At 57.0% G+C, this 25755-nt stretch overlaps 2 protein-coding genes and 1 long non-coding RNA gene across 11 annotated transcripts in view; 2 read left to right on the top strand and 1 right to left on the bottom strand.

Moving 5' to 3' along the window:
- The window catches only part of NOTCH1 (notch receptor 1), a 43539-nt gene extending 34336 nt beyond the window's left edge, over positions 1 to 9203 (top strand). The window contains exons 26-34 of the mRNA XM_072778712.1: positions 266 to 691; positions 1134 to 1282; positions 2000 to 2216; positions 2385 to 2472; positions 2563 to 2728; positions 3246 to 3541; positions 4700 to 4847; positions 4935 to 5032; positions 5945 to 9203. Coding sequence (XP_072634813.1) covers positions 266 to 691; positions 1134 to 1282; positions 2000 to 2216; positions 2385 to 2472; positions 2563 to 2728; positions 3246 to 3541; positions 4700 to 4847; positions 4935 to 5032; positions 5945 to 7492 — 3136 coding nt within the window. The 3' untranslated portion in view covers positions 7493 to 9203. The remainder of the gene's footprint in view (positions 1 to 265; positions 692 to 1133; positions 1283 to 1999; positions 2217 to 2384; positions 2473 to 2562; positions 2729 to 3245; positions 3542 to 4699; positions 4848 to 4934; positions 5033 to 5944) is intronic.
- Positions 8176 to 17403, bottom strand: LOC140605993 (uncharacterized). Its single transcript, XR_012008481.1, has 2 exons — positions 16735 to 17403; positions 8176 to 16244 (listed from the first exon to the last, which is right to left on the bottom strand). It is a non-coding gene; the product is annotated as an uncharacterized lncRNA (long non-coding RNA).
- SEC16A (SEC16 homolog A, endoplasmic reticulum export factor) overlaps positions 17085 to 25755 on the top strand; it is a 33711-nt gene continuing 25040 nt past the window's right edge. For 6 of the 9 annotated variants that reach the window (XM_072778718.1, XM_072778716.1, XM_072778717.1 and 3 more), the window contains exons 1-2: positions 17563 to 17742; positions 21629 to 25287. In XM_072778718.1, the coding sequence (XP_072634819.1) occupies positions 21697 to 25287 (3591 nt within the window). In that variant the 5' untranslated portion in view covers positions 17563 to 17742; positions 21629 to 21696. Of the gene's footprint in view, positions 17328 to 17562; positions 17743 to 21144; positions 21330 to 21628; positions 25288 to 25755 lie in introns of those variants that run through there. The other 3 variants (XM_072778715.1, XM_072778722.1, XM_072778714.1) reach the window with 3 other exon arrangements.

Raw genomic sequence — 25755 nt, 5'->3', positions numbered from 1 at the left:
GGTAGGGTACAGGTGGGCAGGAGGTGGGCTGGGGTGGGGTACATGTGAGGTGGGGGCGGGGCACAAGTGAGCAACGGGTGGGGCTCTGGGGGCAGGGCTCTGGGAGGGGGCACCAGGGCAGGGCACAGGTGGAGAAGCAGGTGCAGGGAGGGGTCCCAGAAGGGGCACAGGTGAGGACCCGGGTGCAGGCAGGGCTCTGGGAGGGGCCGGCGGGGGCGCAGGGCTGGACAGGGCCCTGAGCGTGCCTGCATCCATCTGTCCACAGCCCCCTGTACGACCAGTACTGCAAGGACCACTTCGGTGATGGGCACTGTGACCAGGGCTGCAATAGCGCGGAGTGTGAGTGGGATGGGCTGGACTGTGCAGAGCATGTCCCCGAGCGGCTGGCAGCTGGTGCCCTGGTGCTGGTGGTGCTCACACCGCCTGCACAGCTGCGCAACAACTCGCTGCACTTCCTGCGGGAGCTCAGCCGCCTGCTGCACACCAACGTGGTGTTCAAGCGTGATGCTCATGGCCAGCCCATGATCTTCCCATACTACGGACGAGAGGAGGAGCTGCGCAAACACCCCATCAAACGTGCGGTGGACAGCTGGGCCGTGCCTGGGGCCCTGCTAAATCGGGTGGAGGCTGCATTGCTCCCTGGTGGGGCTGGACGCCGGCGCAGGGAGCTGGACCCCATGGACATCCGCGGGTGAGCGTGCTCCAGCCAGCTCCCCACTCCCCTGGTGGGCCAGGTGCTGCCTCCCAACCTGATGGCGGAATAGACAGAGGGTCCCACAAGACCCAGACTTCCTGGGCCCACCTGCCCAGCACCTGGGGTCAGTTCCCAGAGGAGGACCAGACTCCTGAGATGGGAGAACAGTGCTTGCATCTCCCAGTGGGATGTACAGGGTGGCAGAGTGGTCGAGGGAGCACTTTGAGGAGTGTCTCAGAAGCACCTGCTGTGTGTGCCCATGTGGGGCTTGCTGGGCTGGAGGGAGCGCTGTCCACCTCCTGGGTGGTTCTGTACAGTTATGCCCATCCTGGGAGTGCCCCCTCCCCCATGGGGATGATGCCATGGGCCCAAGGGGTAAATGGAGCAGCTGTGGGGGTGCACCTGAGGTCTGAGCCCCCTGACCTGGGTACTCCCCTAGATCTATCGTCTACTTGGAGATCGACAACCGGCAGTGTGTCCAGTCATCCTCGCAGTGTTTCCAGAGCGCCACGGATGTGGCCGCCTTCTTGGGTGCTCTTGCCTCGCTGGGGAGCCTCAACATCCCTTACAAGATTGAGGCCGTGCAGAGTGAGTGGCCCGCCCTAGCCCCACTCCCTGGGGGACAGTTTGCAGGCTTCTAAGGAAAGTCTACCTGGGAGGGGCTGCATCTCCCAGCCTTCCCCCCCCCCCCCCGCCCCCTGGCAAATGTTCTTGTTTTTTGTGCCATTTGCCGCCCACGCGGTGCGTGTCATGCCGTCCAGAGCGCAGGAAGCACTTCTGTGGGATTTTCTGTCTGGCGCGCCCTCCCTACCCGTAGTGACAGCTGTCGGGGTGGCTGGCCCAGGGGATGGACACATCTGCCAGAAAGTGGGAGCCTTTTTCTCCCCCTCCCTGTTCCCCTGATTTTTCTTTGTTGGGTATTATTTCAAAATCATTACAGCTTTTTAAAAAAGAGAGAGAGAGAGAAGAATTGATCGGTGTCATGTGAAGTGTTGAAGTTTGTATCTCGAAAATCCCTGTAAATCCTTTGTCTTAACAGCTCAATGCAAGTGCAGTGATTTGAAGTTGGCTAATCCTTCTCCCTTAAAGGAGAAAAAAGTAAAAGCCGTCTCCAGATAGTCGGCTGGTGCAAGAGAGAATTTAGCGATAGTTTGCAATTCTGATTAATCGCGTAGAAAATGACCTTATTTTGGGGGGCGGGGTGGAGGAGAGCGGGTGAGGAGGCACCCAGCCGCGGAGCCAGTCCGCTGCCCCCCGGCTGCCGGCCTGCCGTGGAGCTGCCGCCTGATATCTGGGCACCCACAGGTGAGACCGTGGAGCTGCCCCCGCCCCCGCAGCTGCACTTCATGTACGTGGCCGTGGCCGCCTTCGTGTTGCTCTTCTTCGTGGGCTGCGGGGTGCTGCTGTCCCGCAAGCGCCGGCGGCAGCATGGACAGCTCTGGTTCCCTGAAGGCTTCAAGGTGTCAGAGGCCAGCAAGAAGAAGCGGCGGGAGCCCCTTGGCGAGGACTCCGTGGGTCTCAAGTTAGTGGACGCCACCGCAGCCTCTGGGGGGCTTGGGGGAGACGGGTCCCGTCCCCTGCAGACCCACAGGCCTCACCTTGCTCGGTCCAAGGGCACTGGGCGGCTGCCTGAGCCCCGGCCCTGGGGGCAGCCCTGCTCGGTCTCACTCCCCCGCCCTCCTGCTCCCAGGCCCCTGAAGAATGTCTCAGATGGCGCGCTCATGGACGACAACCAGAACGAGTGGGGTGACGAGGACCTGGAGGCTAAGAAGTTCCGGGTGAGTCTGGTGGGATCTTGGACGTCCCTGGGCGGCTCCACCCCTGCCCTGGGCCCCCTGTGATGGGCCCTCTGCTCACCCCTTCCTTAGTTCGAGGAACCGGTGGTTCTTCCCGACCTGGATGACCAGACAGACCACCGGCAGTGGACGCAGCAGCACCTGGATGCTGCCGATCTGCGCGTGTCGGCCATGGCTCCCACGCCACCCCAGGGTGAAGCCGATGCCGACTGCATGGACGTCAATGTCCGAGGGCCAGGTAGGCGCACAGCCAGCCACCCGCCACTGCCCCCCACCCCAGAGGCTCTTGGGACAGGGTTACCCTCATCCGGCAGCTTGCCGGGGTCAGTATGCTGGAGGCCGGGCACTGGGTAGGCAAGGTGCACTCTCAGGACAGGATGTCCCGGGAGATGCTCCTCCCTTACCTTAGCTGGCTCCATCTGGGGAAGGCATTCTGCCCATCAGATTCATTCCTTCTGAAACGTCTGAGGTGCTTACATCACCTTTTCCCGGATGGGTTACTGATGAAGGTCTCAGGCAGGTCAGGCCATGGGGCTGCAGGGCTACCGTCACCCACTAGCCAATTGGCAGCGGGACTGGCTCTGTCCCTTGGGAAGCTCAGGTTGATTTTGGTGGCCCCACCGTGGGTAGAGGGTGCCACAGGCTGGGCTGTGCATCCACATGGCCGCCCACCAAGTCAAGACCATGGACACCCCCGCTGCTGCCGCTGCCTGGGGCCCACCCTCCTGACCGAGCCCTCCCCTGCATTCACACAGATGGCTTCACGCCCCTCATGATCGCCTCCTGCAGTGGAGGAGGCCTAGAGACGGGCAACAGCGAGGAGGAAGAGGACGCTCCAGCAGTCATCTCCGACTTCATCTACCAGGGCGCCAGCCTGCACAACCAAACAGACCGCACCGGCGAGACCGCCCTGCACCTGGCCGCCCGCTACTCGCGCTCTGATGCGGCCAAGCGCCTGTTGGAAGCCAGCGCAGATGCCAACATCCAGGACAACATGGGCCGCACCCCGCTACACGCGGCCGTGTCCGCTGACGCACAGGGTGTCTTCCAGGTGGGCAGCTGCTGCACGTGCCCTTCCACCAGCCCCTGGCCCACCCACTTTGCCCCTGGTCTGGCTGGCGACTGGGCTCACGGGCGCCAGAGCCCTGACATCAAGTGTAGCCTGAGCGGGGATGGTTGGTAGCTTCACATGAACCTGTGGCTCTGAGTCACACAGCTCCAAGGAAGGCTGGAGGCAGGTGTGCAGGAGGCCTGCAGGGCGTGGGGGTGAGAGGCCTCCTGGCCCCACTGTGGTAGCTCCTCACGGCCCCCTTGCTCAGCCATGGCTGGAGGCGTAGCCTGTGGCAGCGAGGGTTTTGGGGCCCTGTGGACCTGAGGCTTTGGCCTCACTGGGAGCCTGGGGGTAGCGTGGGTTCAGGGAATTGGATGTGTGGGTTTTGGGTTTCTGTCTCTGCACAGACCCCCCCCCCGCTTTGCAAACCACCAGCTAGTTCCCAGGCTCTGGGCAGCCCTGCCCTGAACAGACAGGCAAGGCATGGCGCCATTTGGGGGAAAGCCCTCACAAAGCTGCTAATGTAATGATTTTTAACGCGTTACTCGCCTGCGGAGCTAAGGAAGCGAGGCTGGCTGGGGGAGGACCTGTAAACGAGCCCCCGGAGGACGGCTCTGGCTGTATTGGCTCTGACAGCCCTTCTGGCACACAGACATGTGGGAATCCCGGGGGCTCTCAGTGGGAGTGAGGCCAGCCCTTGTCACCCACCCGTGGGTGGTGACCGTCCTTCCCATCGGTGACCTGGGGCGCAGCAGCATCTGAAGGACTGCATGCTCTCTCTGAACCTGGGTGAACACAGCACAGCTCAGGAGTTCTGAGTCCATGGTCTTGGCATGGCTCTGCCCACCGTGGTTGGGCAGACACTTAACTCCTCTGTCCTGGGTGGTGGTGGTGGCAGCCAGGCCCACAGCAAGGATGGGATGAGGCCATGCCTGATGATCGAATGCCTGGTGTGTGTGGGCAGTGCAGCTTGCACCCCAGCCCCTCCAGCTATTGCCAGTGGAGTGCCGCCCTCCCTGCGCTCCTTGCGTCATCCACACTTCCCAGGACTCCACTCACAGAGGCTCTGTTGTGCTGCGGGTGGGTTCGCAGGCACTGTGTCCGGGCCGGCAGCCTCGGACACATCTGCCAAGCCTGAGACCGTCTCCTATTGTCTAGATCCTCATCCGGAATCGAGCCACAGACCTGGATGCCCGCATGCATGACGGCACGACGCCACTGATCCTGGCGGCCCGCCTGGCTGTGGAGGGCATGCTGGAGGACCTGATCAACTCACATGCTGATGTCAACGCTGTGGATGATCTGGGTAAGCCAGGCTGCGGCCCCGGGTGTGGAGGATGGGCCCGCTGTCCCTGCGAGCCCACCCTGACTGACCCTTGGCTTCCCCTTACAGGCAAGTCTGCCCTGCACTGGGCCGCTGCTGTGAACAACGTGGAAGCTGCCATTGTGCTGCTGAAGAATGGGGCCAACAAAGACATGCAGAACAACAAGGTGGGCTTACGGGCCGGGGCAAGGCTACAAGTCCTTTCACAGCACCTTCTGTTTGAGAACAGGCAGGAAGGGTTGACGCAGATGGAGCCCAAGCCTGGTGGGTGTGGGGGCTTGGCACTCGGGGGATGCCCAGGCCATGTTCCTGTGTGTGGAGCTGTCACCATCTTGCTCAGTGTATCCCCAAAGCCAAGGAAACTTTCCTTCCCAACTCCCAACCTGGGCCCTGGGTGCTTAACACAGGGTGCTCCTTGGTGGCTGACCCCTGTGTGTGTTGACCCCACTTGGGTCTCCTTGGTGTGGAGTGCCCACAATGTGACCCCCCATCCTGCTAGGGAGACTGAGCCTCAGAGATGCGGGGATTGCCAGGAAGGCATTGGGCCATGGCCGGTGCCTCGTGTGAGCTGGGAAGGCACCACCAGGCCACCTGCTCCCCACTGCCACCCACACAGCAGCCTCACAGGGATGCGTGGTGTATCCTCTGTGCAGACAGGGAAATCGTAACTCAGGAGAGGTGCTAAGGCATCAGGGTCACTTGGGGACCATCTGGGGACAGGACCCTCTCAGCCTGGTGCCCAAGGGTGCCCCCTCAGGGATCCTCCAGTCCCTGAAACGGCTGCACCGTTTGTAGCTGTTATGGAGGTGAGAGAGAGAGGGAGAGAGGCCACGGTTGTAGATTCTGGGGGGTCTGTGCCCCCATACAGGTCAAACCTAGTCACTTAGAACACAGACCCCACAGACGGCCTCAGCGCAGGTCTCCTGGGATTCCTCTTAAGGGCGTTTGTAAGACTTAATTGGTCAGGTCATGGTGAAGTTGGGGAAGGGCCTACATGAGCTTGCTTCTCCGGTGCGGTCCCTCTGCTGACAGGGCATTGGTGTGGGTGACCCCCTCACCTGCCCCTCGCCTGTTCCCAGGAGGAGACACCCCTGTTCCTGGCCGCTCGGGAGGGCAGCTATGAGACCGCCAAGGTGCTGCTGGACCACTTCGCCAACCGGGATATCACAGACCACATGGACCGCCTACCTCGCGACATTGCGCAGGAGCGCATGCACCATGACATCGTTCGGCTGCTGGATGAGTACAGCCTTGTACGCAGCCCCCAGCTGCACGGCCCCACCCTGGGCGGCACGCCGACACTGTCCCCCCCGCTCTGCTCCCCCAATGGCTACCTGGGCAACCTGAAGCCATCTGTGCCGGGCAAGAAGGCCCGCAAGCCCAGCACCAAGGGCCTGGCCTGTGGTGGCAAGGAGACCAAGGACCTCAAGGCACGCAGAAAGAAATCCCAGGACGGCAAGGCCTGCCTACTGGACAGCTCAAGTGTGCTGTCACCCGTGGACTCACTGGAGTCACCCCACGGCTACCTGTCAGACGTGGCCTCACCACCTCTGCTGTCGTCTCCATTCCAGCCATCCCCATCTGTGCCTCTTGGCCACCTGCCTGGCATGCCTGATGCCCACCTAGGTGTCAGCCACCTGAGCGTGGCCGCCAAGCCTGAGATGGCCACATTGGCTGGGGGTGGCCGGCTGGCCTTCGAGGCGGGACCGCCACGGCTCTCCCACCTGCCCGTGGCCTCCAGCACCGGCACTGTCCTGGGCACCGGCAGTGGCAGCACTAGTGGCAGTGGCGGAGGGGCCGTAAATTTCACCATGGGTGGGGCCACGGCCTTGAACGGCCAGTGTGAGTGGCTGTCCCGGCTCCAGAATGGCCTGGTGCCAAACCAGTACAACCCACTGCGAGGGAACGTGGCACCGGGCCCCCTGAGCTCGCAGGCCCCTGGCCTCCAGCACAGCCTGATGGGCCCACTGCACGCTGGCCTCCCCACCACCGCTGCCCTATCCCACATGATGAGCTACCAGGCCCTGCCCAACACTCGCCTGGCCAGCCAGCCTCACCTGGTACAGACCCAGCCACTGCAGCAGGTGCCGCAGCAGCAGCAGAACTTACAGATGCCGCAGCCCGGCCTGCAGCCGCCGCCGAGCCTGCAGCCACCCACTATCCAGCAGCCACAGAGCCTGCCGCCACCACCCCAGCCACCCCAGCCGCACCTCGGGGTGAGCTCGGCCGCCAGCGGCCACGTGGGCCGAAGCTTCCTGGGCGGAGAGCCGAGCCAGGCAGATGTGCAGCCGTTGGGTGCCAGTGGCCTGGCGGTGCACACTATCCTGCCACAGGACAGCCAGGCCCTGCCCACGGCACTGCCTGCTGCACTGGCCCCGGCCATGACCACCGCCCAGTTCCTGACCCCGCCCTCACAGCACAGCTACTCCTCCTCCCCTGCGGACAACACCCCCAGCCACCAGCTGCAGGTTCCCGAGCACCCCTTCCTCACCCCGTCCCCTGAGTCCCCGGACCAGTGGTCCAGCTCGTCGCCACATTCCCACGTCTCTGACTGGTCGGAGGGCATCTCTAGCCCGCCCACCAGCACTCAGTCCCACATCGCCCACATTCCGGAGACGCTCAAGTAAACAGCCAGCACCCCGGTGGGACCCTGGCTTCCTTTCCCAAGCCCTGCTGGGGCGTTTGCGTGCGCACCGCAGACACCGGGATGGACCGAAGGGGCTTTTTCTTAAGAAACATGTTTTTATACAAAATAAAAGGACAAGGATTTTAATTTTTTTTTAGTATTTATTTATGTACTTTTATTTTCCGAGGAAACACTGCCTTTTTTATTTATACTTAATGTTTTCTATGGCTCCAGGTAACAATTTTTATCTGTTCTGAGAAAATAAACTAGTGCTCAGCCGAGATTTTACTACTTATGATATTGTTACGTGTTTGTAAAATATGAACAAAGATTCATGATTTATAAATGCCACTTATTTATTGATTTTGTTTTTCCTTCAAAATCCAAAAGAATGATGTCGGGGAAGGGAGGTTTGAACCCGCATTGTCCAGAAAGGTGCCAGGGTGACCGGGGGCTGAGGCCCTGTCCCCGCGTGCCCCCCCGCAACCCCTCCCCCGACCCCACGCCTGGTCCTGAGCCTCCTGCTGGCATCACCTGTCACCTACTTTGTGGGAGGAGACGCATCTAGATGCAAATAAGACAGAACCTTCACCTCACCTTTAGCATGTGGATTAATTCGCGTTTAAACCAGGAGTGTGAAATATAAAATGATGTGGTTTCTTTAACGATTTTTCTGAAAACGTGCTTTTAAAGATGTGTTCTTGGGGTGTCCCGCGAGCACATTTCATGGTACCGATCATGAATCTTTGTTTCAGGTTCAGTATTACATAGTTGTGGATTGGTCTTGTGAGTTCCTGTTTCTTTTACAAGCTCCTCTGCCCCCCACCCTGGCCTTGATATGTAAGCATTGTGTAAGAGTGAGGAGTCAGGTCTCCGTGAGGCACCCACCTTGCCCCCTGACCCCCGGGGATGCCATGTGGGAGAATCCTTTTCTGGGGAAAGACACTGCCTGGACCACCCTGTTGGAGACGCCGGCACCTCACTAGACCCCACGAAAGATCAGCTGCTACCCCCTGGCCTGGGTTCAGCTCGCAGAGCGAACAGCTCTCGGCCTCGTCCTCATGGGAGACTTCCCAGCGCTGTGGCTGTGTCCAGCCTCGGTTTGCAGAGACAGCTCATCCCAAGGCCTGACACAGCTCCAGGGTCACGGGAGCCAGCTCCGGGGCCACCCCTCCTGGTCTGGAGAGGGGTGCGTGTGCCCGGGGAAGGAGCAGATTCTTGCAATATCAAGTATAAGCCTGTGGCAAAGTAAACGTCTGTAAATACATTTTTAAAGGTGGATTTTGTTTAAAAAATCTGAATGAACAGGTGTGTCCGGGGTCATGCTGATGAGGGATGTCAGAACATGGCTCTGCTCACCACCAGGTCTGGCGGCCTGACCTGCAGCCGCCGGGACCGTAGCTCCTGAGAGCAAACCCAGGGAAGGCCTCCCTGCTGCCTCCGCCAGGCAGCCTCTCCGGCCTTGCCAAGGGGCAGTGTCGTGTGCCATCCCTAGTGGGCATGACCTCAGACATGCCCTGAGATGTTGATTCTTACTGTGTTTTGTAAAAATAGAGTGTAGTTTACAGGAAAAAGGAAACTTTTTAAAAAAGTTATCTAAGTGCAAAACTGTAGGTGATGAAAATGCTGTATTTTTTTTTCATTTTTTTTTTTTTTTTTGTTAACTGATTTGCAATAAAAGTAATGCTGATGGTCATCCCAATTTTGCTAAATCTGGTTGTGGCATCTGCTCCCTTCCTTGGAGGCCAGGCGGGTGGGCGGGTGGGCAGGCCGCTCTATTAGGAGGGAAACAGCAATTCTTCTGCCCCTTCTGATGCGCAGTGATGGAGACCACCTGGCCCTGGCCCCTGGGGATGCTGGGGACAAGCCATCTCCAGGAGTTCTGCAGGCGTCTCTGCAACTGTGTGGGCCTGGCCCCATCCTGTGCAGAGGGCCAGGGACGTGGCAGCTAAAGCAGTCCCAAGGCACACGCAGCCGCAAGGCACACACAGCCCCAAGGCAGGGGGCTCCTGTCCGTCAGAGGGGCAGGGCACCACCTGCCCAACCTGGGGAGCCCTGCGGGGGCGGGGGGGGGAGCTACAGGGGTGACCGTGGTGGGGAAGGTCATGTAAGGCCGAGGAGCTGCTGACGGCTGTCAGACACAGGCTGCCAGGCACCTGCAGGGCCCCCTTCTCCCTCCTACCTGTGCCTTTATCTCTACCTGGCCACATCCCAGCTGGCAGATTCCAGCCAGATTAACTGAGGGAGGGAACGTCGGATGGCCCCTACTACGACCCCTGCCCTGTGGGCCCAGGAGACCCAAGCACAGGTGTGATCCTAAGTTCCTTGCTGAGTTTGGAGGCTTCCTTCCCCTCCCCACTTACCCCTGCCCTGGCCCCGTGTCAGGCCCTGGGCTGTGTAGACCAGATGAGAGGTTCCAGGATGTGGAATAGGGTACATGGCCCGACTTTTGTGTATGGAGGGAGCAGAGCCAGTCTGAAATCTGCCCCAAGAACTCCCAGCACCCGAGATGCCACATCTAGGTGGCCAAAAGAAGTGAAAATGGCGCAAACAAGTTCCCACATGCACTTGTTCACTGCGGCACTATCCATAACAGCCAGGAGGTGGGAATAGCCCCAATGCCCAACAGCTGATGTGTGGATCACATGTGATGGTTCATTTCATGTGTCCCCTTGGCTGAGCCTTTTGGCCTTTTGTTTGTGGATTAGACTAACATTCGGATCAGTGGATGGAGTTACTTGAAGCCCTCTGCAGCGTGGGTGGGCCTCATCCGATCAGTTGATGACCATACTAGAACAAAGAGACAGAGGGAAGCCCTCCTGCCTCACCCTTGGCCCCGGAACAGAGCTGCTCTTGAGCACGGATGGAAGTATCAGCTCTTTCCTGGGTCTCAAGCCTGAGGACTCTCAGATGGAAACCGAACCGTTAGCTTTCCTGGCTTGTGTGCCTTCAGACTCAGGCAGGAGCCTTTGACATCACTTGTCCCAGGCTCTGGCCTGTTGACCACACACCCTGGGACTTACCAGCCTCTGTAATCTTACAAGCCCAGTCCTGATCATAGGCCTCTTTATACACATGTGCAGTCTTTCAGTTCTGTTTGTCTGGAGAACCCAGACCAAGTGCACACGATGGGGTATGATGTAGCCCCAAAAAGGAACGGAGGCCTAGCACAAGGGTACAGCAAACCCCAAACATGTGATGCTGGGTGCCAGGAGCCTGACATGGAGGCCTCGTCACATATGGCTCCATTGGTATGAACGTGCAGAATGGGGGAGCCCAGAGAGGTAGGAAGCAGGGTGGGGGTGCCTATGGTGCCTCGGAAGGCAGGGTCCCCCAGGGGTGCTGGCTGCATAGCAGGCTGAGCATATTGAGACGGGCATGCTCGCTCCAATAATGACGACTTCAGTTTTAGCTCAGTTACTGTTTTAGAAGAAACAACCAAGTCCCAGCAGTGTTTGCAGTTCCAAGAGGCTCATCTAGGTGGTGGGATCCCCCAACGCAGCAGGGTGGGCCTCGGGAGTCCCCAGAGTCACCAGAGCCCTTGACAGCTGGATGGAAGCCCACAGAAGAGAACGGAGCCCTCAGAGCATCACCCTGCTCCAGCTCACACGGAGCGCAGAGTGGGGAGCCCTGCCTGTGTCCCAGCGGACAAGGTCCTGGGGGCCGCCAGCCTCTGGCCATGTGCTCTGTCCTGCCCTGCAGTCCGCCCCTCAGGGACTTGTCCCCACCCACCTGGCTCTGAGACTCCCAGCCAGTGTCCCCTGGGGCCCAGAGCTGCTCCCCTGCCCTGGCTGCAGAGTCCCCACCACCGTCAGGCTCTCCCTCTGCCCTGTGGTCCCTCTGCCCTGTGGTTCCTCAATGTATGCCCTGGGCTGGCGGGCTCAGCCAGTCCCCACCCCTAGGAGGCCCCACTAGACACCACAGGCCTCCCCCTGACTTAGGGGGCCTGTTCCAGCTGAATTGTGTCCCCTCCCCCCAGAATTTCTGTTTTGAGACCTGAGGTTCCAGGACCTTGGGATGTGGCTTATTGGGAGACGTGGTGTCTATAGTGCTAATCAGGGTAACGGGAGGCTGGGAGTACATCCCAATCCAGCCTGACGCCTGTCCTTATAAAAAAAGAACACAGACACACACACGGGGGCCACCAGGTGGGTTGCGGGAGGACATGGCCATCTGCAAACGCGGGAGGGAGGCCTTGGGAGGAAACAGGCCTGCCCTGCTCAAATGTCCAGCCTCCCGGATGTGAGGGAATTAGTTTCTGTTGAGCCACCCAGTCTGTGGGGCTTGGTTAAGGCAGCCCTAGCCGACCAGCCAAGGGTGCTGGGTCTCACCTCCAGGTGCCAGAGCCATTCCCCAGGGGCCCTAGCAGCCCCAGCAGCCCCAGCCGGCTGGCCAGGCACATACCTGGAGCCCCTGTCCCTCCTCTGGAGACTTGGGCCCAGCAACACAAAGCACATGACACCTACAGCAGAGCTGCAGGCCCAGTTCCCCCCACCCCTGGGCTTCCTTCCTTCGGGACAACTTGTTTGAACTGGGTGGAGGGACAGGGCGGGGGAGGGGGATAACTTTGTTCAGCACCTCGAGGGGTGATTCAGAGCTGCACCTTCCAGCGAAAGTGTAACAAGTGTGACACAAGCCACAAACGCAGTGCTAAACATCTCAGTAGCCACATTTTAAAAAAGTGAAAAGAAACAAGAAAAAGCTTATATGTTTTAGATAATCCAATATATCTGGAACATTAGCATCTCAACCTGTAATTGACAGGCCGCCTGGGTGGCTCAGCAGCTGAGCATCTGCCTTCAGCCCAGGGCGTGATCCTGGGGTCCTGGGATCGAGTTCTGTATCGGGGTTCCCTGCATGAAGCCTGCTTCTCCCTCTGCCTGTGTCTCTGCCTGTGTCTCTCATGAATAAATAAAATCTTTAAATAATAAAATAAAATAAAACCTGAGCCATCGAAAGGTATAACTTTACATAAGTGACTTGCTCTTTGCCCTGTTTCCTTGTCTTCCGGTGGAGAAAAGGGAAGGCTGCTGGCCACACCTGGTGAAGGTGATGCAGGGCAATGCGCGTTATAGGTATTCTTTATGGAAAAGAAACAATTCCCAGCCCCTGGGCTGTGAGGATGAAACCACTGAGCACACAGCTTGAAAAACACACGTTCCCTGTCTCTGTGGCAGCATCGAGCTCAACTTGGAGGATTTATGGAGCACCTGTTGTGTGAACAGAACAACGCCTGCTGTCCAGGGGTGTAAGGAGTCCGGAAATACTCCCCCTGTAAAGGGCCCCAGTCTGGGGGTGTTGGGGGGGAAGCCGGAATCTTTGATCCTGCAGCCAAGGCCCAGATCCTGCAGGAGCCTCTGAAGCCCGAAGTCCCCAGACCGGGTCTCCAATGGGAGGCGGCTCTCTGCCCCCCCTGCTGGCAGGTTCCTGCCAGTGCCCCCTCGGCCAGCAGGTGCTCCCGCGGGGATTTCCATCATTCACACCTGCAGTTCACAACTGTCTCAAGGTCGCCCAGTCACCGTGTTATTGGCGTTATTGTCCCGTTTTACAGATGGGGAGGCTGAGGCTCAAAGAGACAGGCCCGCTTCCCCAGGTGCACCCATTTGAGCCAGGGTGGTATGGTTCCCTGGTCCACGTTCTCACAACCACTCAAGGGGCCTCTGTGGCTCGGTCACACACTTTCCAGACGGGAACTCGGACGCCCAGGAGTCAGTGCTGCAGCCAGCCTGGCACTTGGTGCTCCACCGTGGCCTTTCTGCCTTCCCAATCCGCAAGCCCCCATGCTTGCGGATGAGTCCATGCTCAGGGCTCACGCCCTCCTGTTACTTCGGCTGATGTGGTGGTGGTGGGGTGGCTGCAGATGCCGCTGGCATCTGAGTCACCGAGGCTCAGCTCTCCCTGCCAGTCCGGTCTAGCAGCCTGACTGCTCCCCTGGGGCCCCAAGGCCCCCTCCTGGGCTCCCGGGTCTTGTTAGCGCCCTGCCAGAGCCAGAGGGAGGCCAAACTGACCATGTCTTTCCTGGTGGGAGCTCCCAAGAGCTTCCTTGCCCTCAGAAATCTAGTGCAGAGCCTGCAGAGCCCTGGGCAACGCATAACCGCCTGATGCCACCACCCACCTAAGGATTTCCGCCCCTTGCTGCTCCTACACAAGCTTCTGCTTGCTTCAGCCACAAATGCTCCTTTTCCTCCGTCCCGGGCTCTACTCTGTCACCCGCAGGTGGGATCCAGATCTTGCAGGTGCTCCCATGCCCCCCCCACCCCCACTGAGTGCATTGGCAGCTGCTCAGAGTACACGGTCCCTGGGGCAGGGGCCGGCCTAGCAGTCCCACAGCCACAGTTCCAGCTCCTAGCGGTGCCTGGTGTGCAGTAGGGGCTCAGCAAATGACTGTACAGTTTTGTGAAAGAGGTCTCGGTTTTTTTCCAGGGCCTGGCGGCAGCTAATGAAATACAAATCACTTTCTCATGTGGCTCTGATTCTCTGTGGCCTGACTCACGTGGAAATGGCATCCCTCCTGTGCTTCTAGGACACTCCTCTCACTTATGTGTCACCTTACATGTTTAGTACTTGGTTCAATGCTTAAGGAAAAAAAGAATTATCTGAGGCTTGCAGGTGCCATGCATGTTTGCAGGTGCTGGAGATGAGAGCTAATGAGGACGCTGATGGTGGGGACATTCTTCAAGCTCAGCCCGGGTGTGGATTTTCTCTCGAAAGGCGCCCCAGGGGGCTGGATTGTACCCCAGCCGGCTCCATGGAGGCACCTCCCTCTCCTTACATTCAGCCTGGTCACACACCACCGACAACTCTCCACACCATGGGAGCCCGATGCACAGGGGCCACGGGACAGGCTTGAACACCTCACTCTCTCTGCCCCCCTGACCTGCCCTCTCCTGAAGGAGCTGACGGCCCCTCCTCTCCATTTGGACCTCCTCAGCTATATGGCCTCCTTCCTCTTCCAGAAGCCCTCCCTGCCAGCTTTTTCCATCTCTGAGGCCCCAATGCACTTTTTCCCTGGACAACTCAGCCAGTCCTGTTGCATGGAGGCACACCTTGCTCTCTCCAGGCTGAATCAAGCAAGCCCCCTCCGACGCCCCCAGTCTCAGCACCCAGGGCTGAAGGCTTGACTCAGGGGAGTGCCCAGTGTGGAGCAGGACTGTCCTATATACATCCACTTGCAGACCCCTCAACTGCAGCTACTTTATGCCCTGGGGAAGCAAGGGGCTGAGGCTCAGACACTGAGACTGCGGCCACCCCTCCGAGGGCTCCTTCTCCACTCACCGAAACGGTCAGTTGTCAGATCCATAATCTAGGGAGTTATAGCCCCAGGCTGGGGCCGCTGCCTGGGGTCCCCGACCCCCTCCCTCCATGTGCTGTCTAGGCCAGTGCTGTCCAATGGCAATATGCCCAGCATGTATGGAATTTTAAACTTCTGATGAGCTCCATTAAAAAAGGGAAACAGATGAAATAAATTTTAATAGTACATTTAACTCAATATACCCCAAATATCACCATTTCAACATGCAATAGAAAGCTACCAGTGAAGGGGATCCCTGGGTGGCTCAGCAGCTTGGTGCCTGCCTTGGGCCCAGGGCATGATCCTGGAGTCCTGGGATCGAGTCCCATGTTGGACTCCTTGCATGGAGCCTTTTTTTCCCCTCTGCCTGTGTCCCTGCCTCTCTCTTTCTCTTTTTCTGTGTCTCTCATAAATAAATGAATCTTTTTTTTTTTTTTTAAAGAAAGCTATCAGTGGGCTAGTTGACATTCTTGGCACTCTGGCCTCTAATGCTGCTAAGATCCCACCTCTGCTCAGCCCGGCCTCCCTTGCAGGTGCCCAGTGGCAGCCATCTTTGGACAGTGCAGGCTACTGGGAGGGGCTGACGATTGTGCTGTTGAAAATGCAGCGTGACAGACTGCCGTGATGCTGGAAAGGACAGCCCTGCTCCCTGGCACAGCCTCTGTCCATTGTCCTGGAAGTACGTAGCCCTGTGTCCGGGTGCTCTGGGTCACAGGACTACAGCTCTGGTTACGGAACTTTGCATGAGCAACTAATAACTTTGCCCTCAGGAAAGAGGCTGACTCTAGCCCCTGTAGGCGGGTTTCAGGGAGGTGGCGGCATTTGTATGCAGCCTCCACCAGCCAGGGAGGACAAAAAGAAAGGAGAGGGACATGCTGCAGGTAAAGGGATGGATGACTCCTCAGGCACAGCAGCAGCTGTCGTGGCAGTGCACCCTTCGCCCCCCTGCACAGGCCTCATGTGCTCTTAAGCCAGAGTCACCCTATGCCCATTTGCCCCTGACTGGCCCAGGACAGTCAAGCTCATGCCTGCTATTCTGGTGCATGCATCAACAGCATGTTGTTTAGGTGCTCACCCCACCTGGACTCTAGGCTGATGAGGCCACGATGGTCAGGGAGGGCAAGGAAGCTTAAAGTGGAGGACCTGCGACTCAGAGCCCAGCCTCCACCACCTCTGGCTCCGCTGGGGGCCTAGACCCTTCTCCTGCACACCAGGCTCTGAACAGCCAAGGACCCAAGGGCCTCCATTCCAGAGGCCTAGCAGTGGGGAGGTGGGGATGGGCCCCTGCACCTTTGCCTCTGCTTCCTCCTTTCAGGGGGGTTCACAGTGACTTCTGTCTCTGTGGAGCGGATTGTTGGAACAAAGTGACCGCAGGAGGAAGTGAATCAAGGGCGGCAGGGTCCGGGGCCGAGTTCCAGCACACGATCTCTCACTGTGTTGAAATAGGTTGGGACCTTGATTTCTGCAAGGCAAATGTTAGTTTAGCAGAGTGGCCACGTCAGATGGGCTGAACCTCCTCCCGCACCCCCTGACAGCGTGGCTGCTCCCTGCCAGAGTCAGAGCAAACAGGTAGCTGAGCCACACTCCTTCCTTCTCCCCAGGCTCGCGTCCCACAGGTGAGCAGGGAGCCCGCCCACCCCAGCAGGCCTCGGCGCCCGCTGCCCGCACTGGTCGCTGCTGGGAGCTCGGCCTCGCGGGGCTATGCAATCGGACGCCCCCCCCACCCCGGAAGGAGCTGGGGCACGTGGGGGCAGGTTGCGCCTTGCCAGGCAGGGGTGCAGGTGAGTGGGCCGGCCCTGCTGGCTGGAAGCTTCCCCACCTTCTGAACCTCCTTTCTCAGGGGGAAATGAGGGTATACACGGCAGCACCCCGGTCCCGAAGACCCTCCCCGGGAAGGAGCAGGAGGCTGAGCGCGGCGGTACCCCGCGCGCCTGTCCCCGCCTGTCCCGTACCCGCTCAACGGCTGCGGAAGGCCGCACGCAGCCCTGGCTTTCGTCCCCGCGGCTTGGGGACCCGGGGCATCGACGGACGCGGCGGGGCGTGCGCCGCGGTAGCGGCCGCGCAGGGGAGGGGGCGGGGCGGCGTAGCCCGGGCCGGGGCCTGCCCCCTGGACGGCTCCCAGGGGTCTGTTTCCCGAGGGCCGGGCGCGGACCGAAACAAACTTCCCGGGCAGAACCGGAACCCTGAGCCGCAGCTGGCCGTAACCAGGCAACTGGAAAGCCGCCGCGCGGTGCACAGGCGCAGTCCGCCGCGGCGGCCGGCGCATGCGCAGTCGCCTTCCGCCCGTCTCCAGCCTTGGAGGAAGTCCAACGGCAGAATGGGAGGGTCGCGCCTGCGCCAGGGCGCCGCTCGGGTTCTCGGCGTCGCCGAGTAGCCGATCTCGGTGGGTGCGCCCGCTGGCTTCGGCCGATCAAGACTAGACCCTCACTTGGGTCTGACCGAAGAGCCCGACTCTTCTCCCGTCCTAAGACAAGGAAAGACTGAGAGGAAGAGCTGGCGTGACGGGGGCGTCTCCGGGTAGCCCGCCGCGCGCCCCGCCCGAAAGGTGGGCGAAGGGCGGGTCACGGGGGGGCGGGGCCGAGGGGGCGAGGCCAAGGGGGCGGGACGAAGGGATGAACGCCGAGAGATTGGCCGCAAGCGGGGGGCCGGGTCAACGGGGCGGACGAATGGATGGTCGGCGGGGGAGGGGGCGGAGCTAGCGTGCCGGGCGTAGCGTCACGGGGCAGCTGCGATGGGCGGGGCCGATGGGCGTGGTGGGCGGGCGTGGCGCGCGCTGACGTCGTGGTCGGACACGTCGGCGGCGCGGCGGCCGGAGCCGGATGTGCCAAGATGGCTGCTGCGGCTGCCGGGTCTATGCTCGTCGCCACAGCCGGGCCGGCTTCCACCCGCGGCTCCTGAGGGGTTGGCCCAGGGGTCGCGGAGGGGCCAGGAGGGAGCCTCGGGCGCCCTGTGGCGCGCCGGTGAGGGTTAGGGCCGGGCGGGCGGGGAGCGGCCGGGCCGGGCCCAGCCCCGGGTGGACGGCGCGTCTCCGGGGGCCGCCAGGGGTCGGCCCGGGGGCCGGTGGGGACCTGCGGGTGGGGACCAGACTGACTGACGTGGACCCCGCAGGCATGGCCGACTATGTGGCAGGTGCCCGTCGGGCTCAGCCCCGGCGGCCTGGTTGGAGGGTTGTGTTGGAAGGGGTGGAGGATAGACCAGATCTGCAACTTTTCAGAGAGCACAAACGTGTACGAAATTTGCCTCACAGTTGTGCGTGTCCTTTGCTCGGAAGCTTCGGAAGTAGTTTAGTCCCCGTTGGTTGGGAGATTTGTTCTGAGCCGAGCTGCTGAGAGAGTCGCATTGTTGTTGCCTGTTGGTAATTTCGTGGCGGAGTGACCGAGATGCTGCAGCGGAGGTCGGAGGTCGGCCACTTGCTTTACATATTAAGGGCTAGAGCGAGAGTAATGAACTCAGTAGGTTTCTCGTGGCAGAAGTATCACAGTCCAGCGTCAGGGCACACCACAGCTATTTAAAATCGGTTTTTGCTGCTTCACCTGTAAACACTTTTACATGGCTTAGGGATTGGGCATGATCTGCTTAAGATTCTGTGTTAGATACATGTGTGCAGGTGTTCTTCGCCAGAGCCACTATTCCCACTCCAGGTAGGGCAAGGAGCAAACCAGGTTACAGACAGTTGCTCCTCCAGAGATACTTTTGCAAGTTTCAGCACAGCCAGGCTCCCTGAAGTTTTGTGTTTGTTTTCTTCCATGCCTCTTCTTAGGGTTCTGGGTGGTGTCATCTTGCAAAGATAAGGCAAGAGGCACAATAGTGCGGCTTTCTTGTTCCTGTGATTCCTTCACCCTAAATAGCAGTAAGTCCCAAAATCCTATGCAGAACTTTCTTAAGGGTAGAGTGTCGATTTTAATGAAGCCTTGCTTCTGTAAAGCTCTTCCCTGAATGTCAGTGCATCCCTTAGGATCTTTTGTCACTTTTAGCAGTGTTTAGACTCCCCTTTCTTGTTGTTTAACATGTAAATGTGTTTGTTTGTGTATTTAGAAAAGCTGGAGTTTATGGTGTCTTTGGGTGAAGTGTCCCATAGTCTGACAGGGATGTCACACTCACGGTCACTGTGAGGGAGATTGTAGGCAAAGGGTAGATAGACTCTTGGGTGCTTTCTGGTGCTCCTGTTGGTTTTATACGCTCGTAGCTCGAATGTTTCAGTTCTACAGTCAGGACTGTGTATTGGAAATAGGTTGTGCTTAAGTATTTCACGGAGATACAAGGCAGTCTACTTGAAGGGCTACGTTTATGAGTAATGCATCTTTAAGAAACACAACTGGTTTCTCTAAGATAATGCTTTTGTTTGCTTTTGTTTTTTGTTAAATGACTTGGGGATACAGGATGACTTCCGGGCTGGAATTAAGCTCCTAGGGTCAGGAGAGAAATATTAGGCAGTTTTTCTGTTTATGAATTGAGGAAAGGAACAAAAGAATAATGTTCCTGTTCAAGATTGTTCTGAATGAAATTGACATATTGCCAAAAAGCTCTCAATTATGGGAGAGGGAGAGAAGGGGATTTTACTTTATAGGGAAGTAATAGCATTTGCCTAAAAACTGGTTCTTAGTCTAGGAGTTGAGAAAATAGTTGTGTTTTGTTTTGTTTTGTTTAAAGGTTTTTCTTTCTTTTTTATTCATGAGACACAGGCAGAGACACAGGCAGAGGAAGAAGCAGGCTCCATGCAGGGAACCCGATGTGGGACTCGATCCTGGGACTCCAAGATCACGCCCTAGCTGAAGGCGGTGCTAAGCTGCCGAACCACCCAGGGATCCCTGAGAAAATAGTTTTTAAAGAAAGTTTCTTCAAGGAAAACATTTAAGTATAAACCTGTGAAATTTACTCTTTGATAACATTTCCCTGTTAAAAAGCAGCAGGCATTAAGGCATCCCAGAACCTACTGTGAATAGAATTTTGTAAGATGAAACCCAGAAGGAACCTTAGAAATGGTCATATTGCTTCTTTCACTTCACAGATGAAGAGGCTGGGTCCCAGAAAGACAAGTGGTGTTCCCTGGGGCCATTCAGCTGGACACCCAGCCCTGCTCTCCTGTCACACCTCTGCTCTGTCACACCCCCTGGACCTCTGCTATGTGGGGTTTTTCTTTTTTCAATGTGTTTAAGATGGTTGAGGGTCCTCTGCTGAAGCCTTACAGGAGGAAGTTGTGTCTTGGAGGGCGTCCTGGGTGCCTCAGTTTCACAGATAAGAGGAGGCTCTGCTTGTTCTACTGTCAGTCCAGCTGAGCTGTAAACATTCTTTGTTTTGAAATGGCAGTTTGTAACCTGGTGAGATATCCGATGCAATTCCTAATATGGTCCATTAAGTTTGAGTGAGTTTTGAAATGCTCATCCATCAGAAGGGGTTCCCTGTTGGCTTAGGACAGAGCATGTGTGGGCAGTAATGGTAGTGAATTAATAGATTCCAAGCACCTGAGTTTCCAGAGAGGCATAGAAGCTTTCTTTTGTAAGTAGCTTTACTTAAAAACACATTCATAAATGTGTTCTTGTATCTGATTATCAGATTTCCAAGAGCAAAAACATCGTACATCTGCAGAAATGTGTGGGTTAAACTCTGGAGTCCTTCTATGATTTCTCCCTCTGGTGTTTACTTTTCCCGGTGATTGGCTAGACTTAACCCTGGTTGTTTGTGAGGATGGTACTGGAGGAAGAAGTTCCACATAGAAAAGAACTTTGTAAAGAGACAGTACCTGGGTTCTTGTCTTAGAAGTACAGGTTAACTATTTAAAATTATACTTAATGTATCTTATTTAGATAAACCCACCCCTAGGACCAGCAACAAAAGACACTGTAAAGATGATTTTTGCCCCTTTGGTTGTCTCTAAAGTTTGTTGGCATTCTATTATTGAAAATCTTTGAATCAAGTCATTTGGTCAGGACTCTTTTTTTTTTTTTAAGATTTTATTTATTCATGAGAAACACACAGAGAGAGGCAGAAACATAGGCAGAGGGAGAGGCAGGCTCCCTGTGGGGAGCCCGATGGGGGACTCAATCCCAGGACCCCGGGATCATGACCTGAGCCAAAGGCAGATGTTCAACCACTGAGCCACCCAGAGGTCCCCATTTGGTCAGCTTTAAAGTTGCTTTAAGTTTACTTGGGGTTTTCATTCCGAGTATAGTTGTAGCTCTAGCAGTCAGGGGCACCTGCTAGTGGCGTTCAACCAGTCACAGTGCAGAAAATAAGATCTTTTACAAGGGGTCATAAGAGGTATTTCTATGTATTTCCGATTTTGCAACTTCTTTACTCTGTACTTTATAATGCTATTTCGTTACACTGGAAACGGAAATTTTAAACTTTCGTTTTCATTTCAGGATTGAACATTAACTTGTATGAGAAGTATGATATGTAATCTTAAGCGAGGAGTTGGCTGTTTCTGGATCTGGTGATAATTAACAGGAGAGATCAGTGTAGCTGGTAGTAAATCAGACCAGCAGTTAGGTTGTGCTTCATCTGTGTCCATGTGGTGGGGGCATCACAGAGGCATCAGGCATTCCAGGTGGGTATTCAGCAGGGCTCTGAAACAACCCCAGAGAAGGTAGTGACTTGTGTGAAGTCTGAAGTTGGTCAGTGAGCTCCCACACAGTCTGTGATTGTGTCCTGGGCTGGTGTCCGTGTGCTTGCCTGTGCGCTCAGCAGCTCCTCCTCTGGGCACGAGGGGATGGGAGCAGCGGGCCTCAGGACTGGACACGCAAACTCTTAAGTTTCCAGGCTTTCTCTGTTTTTTTAGTTTCCCTAATTCTAGTTGGGAGTTCGAATATATGGATTTTATGCTGATTTCTTCTTTTTCTTTTTCAGTTCAAATTAAGGAAACCCTATATCCTGCTTCTTTCTGTAAGTGGATCTAATTGTGCAAAAGATCAATCATGCAGCCACCACCCCAGGCAGCCCCATCAGGCGTGATTGGGCCACCTCCAGCTGGGACTCCTCAGAGCATGTTCTGGTCCAACAGACCGTATAGGAGACAGGCAAATAATAACACACCCGTGACTCCAATAACTTGCCCACTGCAGCCGGTGACGGATCCATTTGCTTTTAGTAGACAGGCGCTACAAAGTACATCGTTGGGCAGTTCATCCAAAAGCAGCCTGCCCATTTTGCAAGGCCCAGCCCCAGCAGCGTTCCCTCAGCGCCCTGGTCTGCCTGTGCCTCACACAAATGCTGGGGATACCCCCCAAGGACCTGTGTCACAGCCCAGAGCAGATGGTGGTCTGTTTTCCAGTGTGTTGACCCCTTCAGCACCATTGGAGTCAGAGTTGAACCGGAGTGCCGACGGTGCTCCCAGCTCAGAACCCGAAGTTCAGACTCTGTCGTGTCCTCAGTACATTCCAGGAGTGGGTCCTGACGGTTCCCACGGGGGGCATCCACCCATAAACCTGCCTGGGCCTGATAGGCCCCTGAGTACGCAGAACCTGCACGATGGTGCTCCGGCATTAGCACCGCCCCCTTTCATCCCTCAGCCTCATCAGCCGACGCCAGGCCAGTGGGGGCCAGGGCAGAGCAGCCCACAACCCTCAGGTCAGCACTACTGGCCTCGCCCAGAAGGATCTGTTCAGAATGCGGTGCCCCATGCCTCCAGTGTTCCTCACTTCCCTGCTCCATCCAACCCGCACCATGGTCCTGGCCACGAGCAGCTCAACCCACTGATGCCTTTGCCAGGGCCCTTAGCCAGTGACGGAAGCACCGAGGCAGCCTACCTGCAAAGTGGAAACCACTCAACAAGTAACTTTGATCCTGAAAATGCATTCAGGCAAAATTCTCAAGCTGGGAATACTCGGGTGAGCCAGGAGCTCAGGCCAAGTCCAGGAGTGAATAAAGAGCAGTTGCCAGACCTTGCTCTCATTAATCCCCTCACTCAGGGAAATAGCCCAGAAAGCCATTTGCACTATCCCCTGGGGGCTGGGACCAGCCGGGCCCTGCCAGAAGTGGACTCGGGAGCTCTCTCTATGTTTTTCCAAGGTGGGGAGACAGAAAATGAGGAGAACCTCTCATCTGAAAAAACAGGCTCTGCTGGTCAGTGTGACTTCGATGGCTTCTCCCCCAGTCCTGCACTCGGTCATGCTCCTGCCCATATGGGAGCAGGTAGCATTTACCAGGCCTTTCCCAAAGGTTCCAGCAGTGAGGCCACGCAGCCAGGAGGGCATCCACAACCTTATTTTTCTCAGTCTGCAGGTGCCCAGCCTGATAGACCCACCACAGCAAATGCTGCCATCACCCTGTGGGGCAGCACAGCCAATGCAGGTACGCACGCTGCCAGTAGCTCACAATCTGAGAACGTGGAAGACCTTGAATTCATTCAGAATCAGGAAGTCCTGCCAAGTGAGCCCCTGAGCTTGGACCCTTCCACCCCGAGTGATCAGGTCAGATATGGGCCCCTTCCCAGGCCAGCCATCCCCAGGCTCGGTGTTGTGGGCCTTGCTGGAGGCGGGGGCCCAAATCTCGAGGCACCGGATTCAGCACCGCACCCTGTACGATCTGATAGCGTGTCATCCAGTTACAGCAGCAAGAGCCACAGGAATCCTTCGAGTGCAGCCAGGCCCCAAGAATTGGTAGGTACTTTCATTCAGCAAGAAGTTGGAAAACCTGAAGATGAGTCTTCGGGAAGTTTTTTTAAGCAAATAGATTCTTCTCCTGTGGGAGGTGAGACAAACGGGACCACCATGAGCCAGAATCACCACAGCAGCCTGTCTCAGCCCTCAACCCCCAGCCCTCCGAAACCCACTGGGATATTTCAGACAAGTGCAAATAGTTCATTTGAACCAGTGAAATCCCACTTAGTTGGAGTAAAACCAGTTGAGGCCGATCGGGCCAATGTGGTGGGTGAGGTGAGAGGAACCGCTGCCTACCAGAAGCAGCGCAGACCCACTGCTGCCCCACCTGACACCTCCCCCGGCAACCTGGAGCAGCCGCCAGACAACATAGAGACCCTGTTCACACTCCAGGCCTGTTCTCCGCCTTTTACTGTACCCGTGGAGGCCGGGCCTGGGCTCGTACACACCACTGGACCACCCTTGGAAACTGTGCTTCTGGCAGCTGAGAAAAGGCCTTTGGCCAGAGCCCAGGGAGCTGTGAAGTGTGAGAGCCCAGTGACGACGTTGTGGGCGCAGAACGAGCTGCCAGATTTTGGAGGCAACGTCCTTCTAGCCCCAGCTGCTCCTGCGTTGCATGTGCCTGTGAAACCACAGCCATCTGAAGTGATTCAGCCTCCAGATGAGGGCGTGTCTGCTCCACAGGCCCGGCAGCCAGGCTCTGGCCTCCCTCTGCAGAGTGGGGACAGCATCGGTGCTTCTGAGAACCTCGAGAATCCTCCCAAGATGGGAGAAGAGGAGGCCCTCCCATCACAGGCAAGTTCTGGCTATGCCAGTCTGTTATCCTCACCACCCACTGAATCTTTGCAGAATCAACCAGTCTTGATCGCCCAGCCTGATCAAAGCTATAATTTGGCTCAGCCCATTAACTTTTCTGTGTCCTTATCAAGTCCTAATGAGAAGAATCAGCCCTGGAGAGATGCTTTGATTGGGGATAAACCCTCCACAAGCAGCCGGGCTGTGGGGGGTGACTCTGGAGACAGCGCTCCTGTGTCTGGGATCGTGGCTGGCACTCTCACCCGCTCGCCTCTGCCCAGCAGTCTCATGCAAAGTAGTTTTCCACAAGTTCCTGGCACTTTGGAAATAGTTTCTAATCAACCTGCTAATTTGCTGGTTCAGCCACCACCTCATCCAGTTCCAAAGAACTTGCTTCCAGAAAACCAAAAGATTCATAATGTGGAGAACGTTCTTCCCGAGTTGGTCAGTAGCCCTGCTGGAAGCATAGGCATGATGTTAGTGCCACCTGCAAATGCTACCTCAGTACCTGCTGGTAATAAGGCAGATCACTCCAGTAATCGGGAAGAAACTGCCGGAGCCCTAGACTTTGCGCCTAATAGGACTTTGGAAAATCCTCTAAGAATGTATAGCCCGTCCCATTCTGACAGCTCCGCTTGTCCACACACTGTCAGCAGTCATCCTAGACAACCGGGGCCTGGGCCACATAACCCAGACTATTTCTACCAACAGGTGACAAAAGATGCTCAGGACCAGTGTGGCCTAGAGAGAGCCCAGCAGGAGCCCGCACCACCTCCCCCACAAGGGCCCAAAGCAGCATGTTCAGAACCTTCAAACCCAGGAAGTCCACCCATACAGGGTCAGCCCCAAAACTCGGTCCCACCACCTGCAAGTCCAGCTCCGGCTGACACGGGTCAGCAGTTGCCGCCGCCGCGGCCACCTCGGTCCTCCAGCGCATCTGTTGTGTCCACCAGCTCGAGCCAGGCAGCTGTGCGGTCGGACCAGCACTGGCTGCAGCCGCCGCCTCCAGACTTGGCATCTTATTATTATTACAGAGCCCTGTACGATGGCTACCAGTCCCATTACCCATCACCCTACCCGCCGGATCCTGGCACGGTCTCCCTCTATTATCAGGTACGGTCAAGCTCTCAGACTTGAATCCTGTGACCAGCGGTTTCTTTCTCTCAAGTTGTGCTCCATGGCAGGCTTTTGTTGCTCAATTCAGAAGTAATCTCTAGTGCCACCACTGTGCAGAGTGCCAGTTCCACATGCTACTGCATGAGGAAAGTGGCCCTGGTCACAGAGCTTGCTCTGCCAAGTGCAGCCCATCTCTTGGAATTGACTCTGCACGCTTGTGTATTGAATCTCATAGAATACTCGATTAATTTTTTAACACAGCATGCCCCAGCTTCTCTGACTGAGAAGCCCTGTTTCCTGTCCCACCAGGGGCTTCTCTGCAGAACTAGAGCTGTGGGTTGTACACTTCGGGAAGGTGGGATAGCCCCTTGAAGCTTCGGTGTGGTTTTGATGTGAAAAGTCTACCTGACCAGTAACAGGAAACTATAGTCTTTGAAGTTCTTCCTTGAGAATAAAAACATTTAG

The sequence above is a fragment of the Canis lupus genome, chromosome 16, assembly GCF_048164855.1.
Source record: "Canis lupus baileyi chromosome 16, mCanLup2.hap1, whole genome shotgun sequence".
NCBI lineage: Eukaryota > Metazoa > Chordata > Mammalia > Carnivora > Canidae > Canis > Canis lupus.
The sequence above is the reverse complement of the archived record's forward strand: the minus strand, read 5'-3'. Positions and strand labels throughout refer to the sequence as shown.